The sequence below is a fragment of the Paramormyrops kingsleyae genome, chromosome 7 (genome assembly GCF_048594095.1).
Source record: "Paramormyrops kingsleyae isolate MSU_618 chromosome 7, PKINGS_0.4, whole genome shotgun sequence".
NCBI classification, from domain to species: domain Eukaryota; kingdom Metazoa; phylum Chordata; class Actinopteri; order Osteoglossiformes; family Mormyridae; genus Paramormyrops; species Paramormyrops kingsleyae.
The window spans coordinates 18,637,501-18,651,901 of NC_132803.1; the positions used below are offsets into that span (position 1 = coordinate 18,637,501).

Sequence of the window (14,401 nt, forward strand, 5' to 3'; positions counted from 1 at the left end):
CTTGTGTTTCTGTATAGTTTAAGTACCATTCACCTGTTTCTTATACAAAACAATAATGTTGTGTAGGCCTGTGACTTCTTCACACTGGTTGCTTTTGAATTACAGGTGTGTATTATGGCAGGTAAAGTAGGCCTTCATAAACATTGAATTGTACCTATTTTTGGAATATATTTGGAATTATCTGACAAAATAAGACATTTTACCTGTAAAGTCATAACACCAATAAAACACGGTACTCGAATAAAGTCCTTTATTTATTTCATTAATTTTTCGTTAAACATAGAAATATTGAGAATTATAATTTCAAGTCTTATGAAATAAGTTGCAACGTTAAAAAACAGTGTAGATTTGTTAAACTTCGTAACCCTTGCCCTTTCATACCATGAGTGGTAGTGTATGCTAATTCTGTTCTCCCCAATAAGTCCATGACAGTTTTTTATTGAAAGATCACAGCTGATGGTGCCGTTACCCTGAACCAGCCTCATCCACTGAACCGCAGTAGATTGATTATCCTTCGCTGAGTTGTAAACCTAGAGCCGTGCTTCTTCGGTCGAAGTCATTGTGGATCTCAAATGGTCCATCGCTAGCTGGAAGTGCAGTTGTCGTCTCCTCGTTGGTTAGGATTAATGTAAAACAATCCCATGCTTTACGTTTTCGAGACGTCATCTCCAAATTCTGCTTTTTTCTTTTTAATTCGTTTTAATGGGAATCTTGTATTAATTTCAGATAATATACGCATTAATTTGTATTTAATGTTAATTAGGTCTCCAGTCTTGGCACATTTTGGACTGTCCAATTTATCTATATAAAGACAGAAAACGAAAATAACATAAATTTTACCCCTCAGCAAAACCCTTGGAGGATCGTTAAATTAGTGCGAATTTTACATATCGTTAATTTTTACTAGCAGTTTGTACAAGCAGTAGATTCCGTTCGACGTGGAATTAACCACAAGTTCAGAAAACGTTGCTTCTTTTCAACAGCCCAGAATACTCCACGTTAAATCACAAGATATATGTGAACGTTTTTAGAATGAAGATGACAGCGGTTTCCAAAGCGATTTTATTTTGTGAACACGTGATAAACAAGAATGGACGCGGCGTCACTATATGACGCTAGCTTTTTAGACTAGTTTATTAGACTTGCTTATTTTTCAATTATTAGTCAACATCGATGAACTTTTTTATCACTACCCTATTGCAACCTCCGTCTTCTGTTATATGTAACACCATATGCTGTTTAGTAGTCTTGCACGAACAGGGAACTTGCACACTTGAATAACTGGCAATTGACTGTAAAAGTGATATTAATCTAGCCCGCTTTGAAGGCCTATATGAAGAATTCTAATGGAATTGAAATAGTTACCTCTTAAGTAAAACAGTTAAATTGGAATTTAATATTTGTTAATACATGCATATCATCCTTTCATCCATTTTCCTTAAATACCCTGCACATGTTGCCAGTCAATGTAATGCATTAGGATCTACTTAAAAATACGCATATGATAGCATGGGAAAAAAAAATACAATTTCCAGGTTGTCACTAAATATTGTAGACAACCTAGAGAAACTCTGGAAGTATTGCAAAACATTTGATGTGGCAAGCTATGAAAAATTCAGCTGATTATCTTATCTCACTGCAGTTAAGCTTTGTGTACAATTTTGCACTGAACGATGTGTCATGTCACACAAGACATTGTAAACATACTGGAGGATATTGTTAGACTACTGCAAGCAAAATAAGACGTTTTACATTTCACTATATGTTGTACTTGTATAACTACGTCCTTCACAAATAAAGAATCTTGAATCAGGGAATTGTTTGTAATAGAACATTGTATTACTGTATTGAATATTTAATTTAAATTATTAATTAGTATTCATATTCGAAACAACAGCATGCCAGCCAAATGACATTGCCATTTGGTTTTATTATTTGCTTTTAGAGGAAAACAAATCAATCATTCATCACAAAGATCACATTGTAATCTACTAGACCATTAACCTTGATGTGTTCCATATACTCATGTGGAATCCCCCCCCCCCCCCCCCCAAAGTCCTTGTGATAAACAATAATGTGTTTTCTACAATATTCTTACAGTTCATTTGATTTTAATTTTTATTCGTGTCATTTATAAAGTTGTTTCCAAGGCTGTTCATTATCAGTCACAGTACATATGATTCCTGGAGATTTTCAAACTCCCCCTACTTAGGGGAATTAGTTTTCTGTCCACAGATGCACCATTGTAACATTATATCATAATAGGGAAATATTTTATGTAACATGAGTTTGTATGTCCTTCATATTTATATGTAGGAAAGGTTTTCTCTTAGGCTTTATGGTTTTGCAAAATAATTCATAGAAAATGCCATTGTGTAACTTGCAACTAGAAGGAAGTCCAGGGGTTGGGGGGTTAGACTGTGTAGTCAGTGCATGTGTGAGTTTAGAGTGGTTATGGCTTTTGGGAAAAAAACGTTTTTGAGTCTGTTTGTCCTTGCTGTGATGCACCTGTAGCGCCTCCCTGAGGGCAGCAGGTCAAACAGATCAGAGCCAGGGTGGGAGCTGTCCTTGACGATGTTTTTCGCTCTGCTGAGGCAGCGGGAGGTGTAAATATCCATCAGGGAGGGGAGAGGGCAGCCGGTGATCTTCTGTGCTGCCTTTACTACTCTCCCTGTCTGCCATGGTGCAGCTGCCATACCACACTGTGATACAGTACTGTGATACCATACTGTGATACAGTACTGTGATACCATACTGTGATACAGTACTGTGATACCATACTGTGATACAGTACTGTGATACCATACTGTGATACCACACTGTGATACAGTACGTCAGCAGGCTCTCGATGGACGAGCGGTAGAAGGTCAGTAGCAGGTTGGAGTCCAGGTTGTGCGTCCTGAGGACCTTCAGGAAGCATAACTGCTGCTGAGCCTTCTTGGTAACTGCTGTGATGTTGTCTGTCCAGATGTCAGCGGAGAAAAGGATGCCGAGAAACCGGAAGGTGTGGACCCTCTCCACACACTCGCCGTGGATGTAGAGAGGGGATAAGTCGGTGCTGTGCCTCCTGAAGTCGACTATGATCTCCTTGGTTTTCTTGGTGTTCAGAGCCAGATTGATCTGCCAACTTCAGGACCTACTCTCTGTATAAGCTGCCGCGTCTCCCTTTGAGATGAGTCCGATCACTGTGGTGTCGTCAGCAAACTTGACGATGAGGTTGTTGCTGTGGGCCGGACTACAGTCGTGGGTGTAGAGACAGTGTAGGAGGGGGCTCAGCACACAGCCTTGTGGGGATCCGGTGTTCAGAGTGCGAATGGAGGAGAGGTGGGGGCCGAGTCTCACAATCTGGGGTCAGTTGGTAAGAAAGTCCTTTATCCAGACACGTGTGAGAGGGGGGAGACCGAGAGTGACCAGTTTGGTGATGAGAATTACAGGAATGATTGTATTAAACGCCGAGCTGTAATCCACAAAGAGCATCCGGACGTAGCTCTGCTGCCGCTCCAGATGGCATCTTCTGTGGAGCACGATATGCGAACTGGTAGGGATTGAAGGGAAGGGAATTATATTGTTGCCACCTGAAATTAAAATGGATTTAAATGGGACATGTATAACACATGACATTGTGATGGTGGAAAATATTTTCATTGTGACATAGATGGTGATTTTAAAAGCAGTCACTGTTGGTTGCAGCAGTATCCAACTCCCTGCTGCCTAGTTAATACTTTGTAGGACCATCCTTGGCTGCATGCCTTTTGGGGTAAGCTATTGTTATGCTAGAAAGCGAGTCTCACATTTGTTAACCTGAATAAAGCAGGTTTTTTGATAGAATATGGCTCCATTCATCTCACTTCCGATTCTAACTAATCCCTGCTGATGCCGCCACCATGCTTTACCATGTCGATAGTGTTCTCAGAGTGGTTAACGATGTTGCCTTTCCACCATTTATACTGTTTTACTTTTTTACCAAAAGGTTAAATTTCGATCTCATAAGACCAGGGATCCTTTTCTCACATGATTCATATCATAGGTTCTTTTTAGCAATACTTTTTTTCTCACCACTCATCCAAAAAGCCTGATTATAATTGTCCCAATGACAGTTTATCCCATCTCAGCTTTGGATCTTATGAGCCCCTTCAGTGTTGCCATTGGCTTCTTGCTTGCTTCTCTGATTAATGACATCCTTACCCAGTCACTGAGTTTCAGTAGATGGCCTTCACCAATGTGATATACTGTATATATACAGTACTGAATATGTGTATATGTGTGTGTGTATTTATGCTTAATATTAAACAATCACTATGAAAGTTAAACAGAAATTGTCTGATAATACATTGTAACAAAATGCAGTGAGTAAAAAACTTTATATAAAAACAATTTATTGTAAGGGTGCCCTCTGCTGGAAGTTTGGGGGGGAAATTCACTTCTGTCCACTTACTAAATGTTACTAAGCTGCAATGGAGCATTTGTTGTCAGAATGAACTGCTGGAGGTATTAATTCAAACCTTCATTATCTCAATCACAGGGCGCTTATACACATATTAGCATAGATTTGGCGGTTTAGATGGCAATTATGCTTTTGGACTGTGGGAGGAAGCTAGAGAGAGGTGATCTGTACGACCCTGGGAGTACATGCAAAGACTACGCTGGTGGGAGTCAAACCCTCAACCACGACGTATGTATCACATATAAAACATTAAAATATCATATTACACTGCAAATGGGGACAGTGGGTGGACTGTGTATTAGCCATGATGTCAGAAAAGTAAAACAACACAGCATTATGAACATTATGAGCAACCTAACGAAAAATACAGCAAAGAGTCCAGCGCAATTACATAATTTTCAGTTTCATCAAGACTAATATTGTACACTTGTCCTTCACTGGGGGTCAGGTAAGTGAGAGTGGTCTGTGTGGTCTTGTTCTGACCAGAGGAGGTTATAGGCCCGATTTCTTGTCTCAGACTCCTTGGAAAAGAATTATTCTGAAAACATTTAGCGATTTGTCTTATATCTTTGTATGTATTTGTTCCCCCTGCTCAACCAATAACACGGGGGAGTGGAATCCTGTATTTCATAGTGGGACCCCCCCCACTCGACTTCTGATATTTGTTCACCCCCCCAAAGGGTCAAATCCTAAAATCTCCTGTGCTCTCTGAGCCAGTGGTAATTGGTTCTGAAATGTATTTAGACAGAGCAGTGAGTATTACTCAGTCATTGTCATTGCCCTTAGAGCATAGGGCTCAGAGCTCTGGTTGACTCAGAGTAAAGTTTCCAGTGCTTGGTTTAGCTTGTTTGTGTCACTCCAGAGTTTTATTCTGGGTTAGCAACATGGTCACTGGCCTTTTGGTTTAGGTGTTGACATCCTGTTTTTGGGTCCATAGATCTTGACGGCCAGTATTCTGTCTGAAGTTTCTGGTCCTGGTTAGCTGGTATCTTGTTCCTTGGTTCACAGTCGGTAGAGTAGTCGCAGCCTGCAGCTGCTGTGCTTGGCAATTGGTGTCTTGCTCTTACGTCTGACATGAATATCTTGATTATATTTGTTATAGTTATGCTTCTTGTTTTCTGCAGTCTGGTTCCTGTTCCTCATTTTCCAGTTATCTGCACTTGAACCTAGTTTTGTACATCTTGTGCTGGAACTGCCCATCCAGTCAGCAGCTGTTTCATGGAACAAGTGGGCAGAAAATCTGGCGCAGTAGATGGGCAGCCCTGTTTGGCCGTGATTGTGAAAGGTAATAAATGTGCATTGAGTCCTGGTTGTGATAAATATGAAAACTTACATTCAGAGATGTAATGACCTACTTATTTATTCAATGAATGCACATATAAAAATTTCATGAAAATATTTCCATTATTCACAGTTTCATCACAATACTAAACATTTCATCAGTAAAATTTACACAATATGATTCACTGATAATGTATGAACAATGTGAGTTTCCGCATTTGTGTTGCATTATACACATTAGTGTATTAGACATAGAAACCAAGACAATCAGTATTCAGTAGGGGAAAGCAAAAATTGCAGATATTTCAGTTGGAAGCAACCAAACTTACCCAGGAAAACATTTACTGTATTATATACTATGAGAAAGCTATGTATTGCTAGATTAATGGATGGATGAAAGGTTTTAAAGTAGCATTATGAAGTCTTCCAGAGATGTTGGAAACATTTTTTACGTCTGCAGAAGTTCCTGACCATCACCATTCAAAGTCTGGAAATGTTGATGCTAGCTCAGTATAATGTCATTTATAGGTTTGATAAATATTATAGGTAACCAGCTGTACACAAGAATAAATGCAGGTGTCAAATTCGGCAGGACAAAAGAATATAGTGAGAAAACTGTAGGGGTGTTAAAAGAGTTACAAATATCAGTGGGTGGTAATAATAGCCAAACTTCAGACACTTTCAACTTTGTTTTGTTGTTTTACCAAAGAGAATAATAGATCCTTTCTAGCCTGAATTAGTGCCACCTTCCACCAGTGAAATACAATGACAACTGGAAGATGACATCAGTCAAACTTAAGTCAAGAACTTGAAGTAATTTCTTCAGTAAAAAGTATTAATCAGAATTTAAACTTGATTTTTATTTATCAATATAATGAATGTTCTCGAAATGAGAATGCATTAGAAGAGTATTCGTAAAATTATCTATTCAGATTTAGAAGGGGTGGTTCTCTGTTGGGGACTTTCCCTGTGATGCTGTGTGTTACATAATCAAGCTTGTTTTCTATGTGAGGCCACACAACCAGATCCATTCTGCTAGACTTTTCATTAAGAGTAGGAATGACAGCTGCAGTTATAGCCATACACTTATGCATTTAGTGGCCAGTTAATTATGTACGCCTGCTTATTAATGCAAAAAGCCTTTAAACAGCAAATCATAAGGCTGTAACTGAATACATACAATGCACAGACAGTGTCAACAGGTTCACTTAATCTTCAGCTGAGTATTGGAATGGCTAAGATGTGTAATGTAAGTAATTTTGATTGTGGTGGTTCCAGAATCTTAGGAATCAAACACTACAGTGTTTATAGTTTACAGAGAATTGCACAATAAATAAATGAATTAGAAAAAAACATCCTGTCACTGGCAGTTTGGTTCATGACAACACCTTGTTAATGAGAGAGGTCAGAGGAGACTCGTTAAAGCTAACAGGAAGAACACAAGTGCAAATATCACAGTCCAATATGACAATGGATTGTGCAACACATATCATTAAGTTATAGAACTGTCTATCCAGGGTTATTTATAAATGGATAATCAGAAATGGGTGTCCCATCCAGGGTGTTCTGCCTTGTGTCTTACGCCATCCTAGGCAGACTACAGGCTCTTTGTCACCCTGGATTTGATAAGTAGCTGGAAGATAAATAGATTGATTGTAATGGGAAATCATTTTGTGAAGTTATTTCTGGTTTCATCACCATGACTTTAAAATGAACATGAACACACTAACATTATATTGATTCAGATCTGTGGTTTACTCTCTATTAGCTCTCTCTTAATTTCTCCAAAGACTGCTTTTATTACACCACAGAGAACATTTAGCATTTTTTCCTCTGTCTAATTAAAGATTATAGATGCATTAACCTTTGAAAACTGGTGTCTGTTCTGATAAAGGATGACTTTGGTATTTCTTAGTTTGTATCATAGTGTTTTACTTTAATACATAATAAGATAGTTTTGGGTGTCTTTTCAGATTGAAAGATTATATCTTGAATGCAATAACATATTTGTTATTATATCATGTCTAATTTCACTTCCTAAGCTCACATTTTATTTACTGTATATTTAATCATAGCACATGCTTTCAAGTCAAAGTAAAGGGAAGAATGCAACTTTGTTTCTGCATGATATAATTGCAAAAATATATACTATTTGAGGTTAATTTGTTTGGATTATTAATCTTGTTTATATGGTTTGTACTACACATCTGACCCAAATACTGGAAACTGCTCTTCAGCTGTGGAAGACATCATAGAATAATTACAGCCTTTATGAAGTACTCCCTACTGTGACTATTATTTACTGAGATATATTGGCAAATTGCTTCGATGATAACACACTGATCTATTCCAAACATTAACTCACTGTTTTGTAAATCCCTAATGGTCAACCCCAAACTGACTGTACGGGGAAAAAAAATTGTTCTAGTACTGAAGCTTGTGGTCAGAGCACAGAGTCAACCATTTATCCCTCACTACCGGAGCAGTACCATTTACAGTTTGCATTCTCAAATTCACTGCTACAGTCTGCGGATGGTTTGAGATCACTTGGGCTTTGGTGAAAGCCATAATTGATCTTTATTACTCTTTATTTCTCTGATCTTTACTGGGTTCAGAGCTTATCATATAACGGATAGTAGCAACTAGCCTGACATTTTACCCAGCACATCAGCCAGGTTCCATAGTCTTTGTATATAATTGTAAAACAAAAAAATAATTTATCCACTCATCTGTTCATGGCAATTCTAGGTTGTGGGGAACATTGGGGACCAGGAAGCACAGGGCAGGGGAACACCCTGGTAAGTATTTCCAGGGATGTTACCTTGAAAAACATCATAAATAAAAAAGCAAAAACAAACAAACAAGCAAACAAACAATCAGACAAGCCAATCATCAGTAATGTTACTACAGGACAATTTCAGTGAGGTTTGTATTCAAAATTACTTTACAAAAGGTGTTGGAAAGCATGTAACAATATTACCAAACAGCTGCTAATTATTGGGAATTATGCATGCAAATGAAACCTGCCCTCTGCTGACCCTCCCTTCACCAACTCATGTGACATAACACCATTTCTGGATTTCTTCCAGATGTGCGCTTGTTGGTAATAATGTTATGTAAAGCCTCAGACAGTTTTTCCCTGTGGCTCTGTTTCCATGGTTCTTATCTGAAGAACGTTCTACTTAAATGTTTAGATGTGTGATTATTAGACTTTCTATTTCAGTTAGAACTAATGGTGTGCTAATCCTGCAGTCACTCAAACAGCTTTAAAATGACAGCCAAAGGTAGTTTACATCTTTTAGTAAACACTAAAAGGCAAACAAACAAACATCACATGCTGGAGATGAACCAAAAGGATATTAGTGACAGAAATGTGCAATACAATACTTCGATCACATAAGCATAATGTTTCCTATTATTTAAAGATGTTGAATTTTTTATACGTAAAAAGCTGTAATCCTTGCCATTATCGCATTCAAAGTATGTCTCACAGAATATACATATTCAAAAGCTAGAATCAGACTACTTGGTTCATAATACATTTAGAAGAAAAACAGGAAAGGCTGTTGTAAAATTGAGACAGGCTTCTGATAGTATTTTGATCAAATCTGTGCATGTAAACAGTACATTTAGAATTCTTCAAAGCTTTAAGTATTAATCTAAAGCAATTGTACGTGGATGTACATGCCACCACACCCACAAGGCTGTCACTGGGGCAGCAGTAGGTAATTTTAAGCCTTCAGTTTCCATTCCGAATGTGTTTCACTTTGAATGCAGATATAAGAAGAACTACAGGAGCGTACGCACTGATTGCACGTGCACATAAATCATGTGACTCAAGACTTCCATATTATGGAGTCAACTGCATTCTAATGATAATTTCTGGTGGAGCATGGTATCAAGGTCATAATCAATTTCAATCACTATTGCAATGAATGTGAGGAAACTTTTCAAAGTAGCATATATATATATATATATATATATATATATATATATATATATATATATATATATATATATATATATATATATATATAATCCGTGCACGCACACACCACACACACACACACACAAATCTACCTGTGTAAAGAGTGTTTGCTTGCATGCAACCACCTCAGTTTTGTATCGGTTATCAGTTAGTTGCCCTAACCGATATAATCGCAATGCAGCCTCATGAATAAATCAATTACCTGTCACTTATTATTTACTGTAGCTAAGAAAGAAAATACCGGAGACGCGCATTACATCACCAACTCGCACCGAATTGCAGAACGTCTCGTGTGATACACTGTGTACTTTCAGTGTCCCTGATCAGTTATTTTTTTTCCTTTTATTTTGCACCGGGTTTTAATAACAGGGCGCGTTTCTCTTTAACAGACAAGGAAGATCTCGGCTTTAGCTTTCGAAATCGCCATTGTTAGCGGTGATGTGAAATAGTGCTCGGCGCTTCCGGTTTAATATATTAAAAAAACAGCTATCGGTATGAAATGTACGTCGAGAAGCGGAGCTGTTGAGTCTTGGTGCTTTTCATTCGTGTCTATTCTTATCGGAGAGATCATTTAATAAAGAGCTCGTCGTCTCACCTGGTCTTTTTATTTTTACGGAAGCAGCCAAGAGCGAAAGCGCATTTTTTTCAGTTATCCGGAATTCAGTCTATGAAAGCTCGGCGCTTACATCCTGAAAAGGATATCCGATATATATTTTTACTGTATAATAAAACAAGCCATTCCAGGGGGTTTTATTTTATGGGGATGTGTTCAAGACAAGAGAGAATACAAAAAGACGTCGACATCGTAATTCAAAGGTGCAAGGCAGAGAAAGACTGCCTGTTTTCTGGTGAGTTTCCGACTTCAGTGATGTGCAGCGTAGGTTATATGGCTTAATCCTCCTAAAATTCCGGCTCTACTCGTGCATACATTTTCTAGCTAACTAGTTGTAAATTGAAATACACTGCCGAAAATACGGCCACGGTATCGCATTAGCTAGCTTCTTCCTGCAATATTTTGGCATCATTGGCGAGATAACTTAATTGCTGACAGCTGGTTAACCACCTTAATACGCACAAAAGCGAAATTCGAGCCTTATATGATGTCCATTTAATTTAAAATATGCGGACCACCTATACGGTGTGTACACCTGCTATTATTTTAGCCTATTACCTGTACCTTTTGCTACGAAGTTGTTCGAAAACGGAGCTATTTATTTTGACTAAACGTAGACATCAGATTCTGTTAAGTAAAAAAACGGAATTATTATGCTACCCATGTCGTTGGTTCCTGTTTATCAGTACACCAGACCCAAATGTAAGGATCAATTAAGCCTGATCATTTTTGTCAACAGAGCATGACAAAGAAGATTAAAAACTGGATAGCGATTTTTGTATGTGAAATAGCTCTGCTAATATTTAGTCATTATTATTATCCGTTTCCTCCATTGTCAGTGGAAACCCCTTCTGACGTTGCCATGGAAACTGCACTTGTTGAAATGGGACTTTTCCTGCGGTGATGGTGTTTTCCTCACCATTTTGTGTTTATTTCTGCTTTATCTCCTCTAATTGACTGATGGTTTATTTATTTGTGCATCTTTATTTCAGATTTTCGATACGCGGACTCAACGTTCACATTCACATATTCGAAGGGACCTAAAAGGTAGTTACATTAATTTTGTAACCTCCTGCAATGTACGTGTTCATGAAATGAGGAGAAAGACAATTTGGACGTGCCCAAATAGGTAGCAAGCTGGTGTTCTAGAGTATATAGTCCAAAAACCAAAATGGTGTTTTCATACCCTTCCTTTTTAAGCTCAAGCTACACTGACAATAGAAAGTGGCTATATTCACTATTCCAATTATATTCACATAGTTATTTCCACTTTAAAAATTATTAAGGTTTCTAAATATTCAGTTTTATGTTATGGAAACTATTTTGCCAGTTTTTAATGTAAGAAAGCTTGGTCCATCATTCAGAGAGCGTTCTGTCTTTCTAAAAATACTGTGCTTTATACGTTTAAGGTTCAGTTAATATTTAATAATAAGTTATTGTGATAATTTATTGTTATATTTTCCTGTTTCAAATCTTGATTATTTTTGAAATTTTGAACTAAAGTATTAGTTTACTGGTAAGACGTGGTTGCACCACTGTCAGATACTAGGAAGTCTGAAATTATGATAAAGAGATTCACATAGACCTATTAAGCCACCCAAATACTATTAATCTGAAGCAGCAATTAAAACTAGACACACAAAGTAATGATCTATAGTACAAAATATCATTTGGGCTGGCAGTTACAGATGTTGGGGTTCGCATTCATAGGATGTCATCCATAAAGAATGGACTACAACTTTAGTCCTTTCCACTTTTCCCATTCTGACATTTGTACATAAAACACAAATACATTTCAGTCTAACTTGGGCGTTAATGTGAATGAAAGTGACTTTCTGCCACTGGGCAATGTTTTTCACTGAGCTTGTAAGCACAATTACAATGAAATTTTTAGTCGGTAGCAAAACTGTGTAAAAGCCTGGTAACTTTAGGAATGACCTTGTTACGGATTATGTTGATAAAACTTTAGGTAATCTCAATCTGAGCACATACAGCCTGAAAAGTAGCATTTTCTCTTGTGGTTAGCGAAAAATGTCTGTTATGAATTTAAAATGATACATTTGTATTGATTTTGCAGTCATGAAAATTACATGATAAATATGCTAATTTCAAAGAGTTATTCAAGCTCTCTCTGCTCACTGGAGCAGCACCAATGGAGATAAGACAAAGCTCACAGTTTTTTAATATTAAAAGCAAAGGTGCACAATTATCTAAATGAGTTTTGTTCTTAATTGGAACAGACTCTTACAAGTGATTTCTTTACATATAATTTTATTAATCTGATGTTGCTTCTGTGATGTAATGGCTTGCATTGACGTTTACTTACAGTCTTAATTTGAGACGTTTTTTTAAAACTTTTTGTAAAGCTTACTTTTATCTTTGGTCTTTGTTCTTCAAACATTGGTATGCTAATTGAGATTAGCAATATTTATTTGATGTTGAAGTGGCTTGAGCAGAATTGTGTATTCCAGAAGCTGTGTAACATTATGTGTGTGTGTGTGGGGGGGGGGGGGATAGTTGTGGGACATTTTGTGGATAGTGATTAGTTTGTGGATATAATTAAGCTTACATCTTACACCCTAGGTAATTGTAGTTGGGTTATTTAAGCTGAATAATAACATCATTTGCAACTATAGTTGCCATAATAATGAAATTATTGCAGATATTTTAGTTAATTTGCAAGACTGTTATTGCACTTTTATGTATGCATCTATGGCAACACCGACCACAGCTTTATGTAGTGAAAAAAATATTAATTGAAAAGCTGAATTATTTGGGTCATTCACAAACTGATGTGGTAGTGGACAATGCCTGAAAAATTGTATCACAATACATATTGAACAGTATTTTTTCTTATTTATATAGCCAATTGGTTTAGCATTTACCTGTCTTTTTACTTTATTATTTTAGTGAGGGGGGGGGGGGTTCTTATACTTTATGTCCTGATATATAGCATTAACAGTTAATACGATTGCAAAGTGGGATGATTTTTGAAAATTTACTTTCTCACTTTAAAAATATGATCCTAGTTATAAATATTAAGCCATAAACGTATTATTGAAAGCTCAGGAACTGAGCCTAAGTTAATAGACCACATGTACAGAGGCATAAAAAAGATACTGTACAGAGTATCAAACACATAGTGTCTCAGTTTACCCTTCGTCCCACTTAACCAATATTCATCCTAAATGTATGTTACTTGTCTCTTTGCTGCATTTGCAAAAACACATAGAAACCTTTTGTGCTAACATAGAAAGGCTTGAATGGAAATCGAGTGTCTCTCATGTTGTATTTTTAATTAGCAATATTGCACATAAGCTTAAAGATCATTACAGTCGTTTCCAGGTTTTATTTATTGTTATATATGTCTATAATGAAATAATGTTAACTGTATAAACAAATAAAATGTGTACTTTCATATGACTTTTTTTTTCATTTTGCATCCGTAATCTGGTAATTTTTTTACTTGATCACTTGAAGGCTTTAAAAAAATATGCCTCCCAAATAAACAAAATCCACAGCATTTAACATAAGAACGTAAGAAATTTACAAACGAGAGGAGGTCATTTGGCTATAGCTCTGATTTAAAGGAACCCAGGGTTTTAGCTCACACTACACTAGCAGGAAGACTATTCCATACTCTAACTACACGCTGTGTAAAGAAGTGTTTTCTCAAATTCAGTTTAAAATGTTCTCCTGCTAATTTCCACCTATGGCCACGACTTCTAGTATTTAAGCTAATATTAAAGTAGCCATTTGGCTGAATACCATCGAGACCTGTTAGAGTCTTATATACCTGGATCATGTCCCCCCCTTAATCTCCTCTGTGCAAGGCTGAACAGATTCAGCTCAGCTAACCTCTCCTCATAAGACATTCCTCTAAGACCAGGAATAATTCTTGTAGCCCTACGTTGAACCTTTTCCAAGGCAGCAATGTCCTTTTTAAGGTATGGTGACCAAACCTGCACACAATATTCTAGGTGGGGTCTTACCAAGGAAATGTATAATCGTTGCATCACCTCCCTTGACTTAAACTCCACACACCTAGAGATGTAACCCAACATCCTATTGGCCT

The 14,401-nt window shown here is 37.1% G+C and overlaps 1 protein-coding gene across 1 annotated transcript in view; it reads left to right on the top strand.

Annotated features, from left to right (window-relative positions):
- Positions 1-9,963: 9,963 nt before the first annotated feature.
- parp8 (poly (ADP-ribose) polymerase family, member 8) overlaps positions 9,964-14,401 on the top strand; it is a 50,419-nt gene continuing 45,981 nt past the window's right edge. The window contains exons 1-2 of the mRNA XM_023823295.2: positions 9,964-10,561; positions 11,319-11,373. Coding sequence (XP_023679063.1) covers positions 10,381-10,561; positions 11,319-11,373 — 236 coding nt within the window. The 5' untranslated portion in view covers positions 9,964-10,380. The remainder of the gene's footprint in view (positions 10,562-11,318; positions 11,374-14,401) is intronic.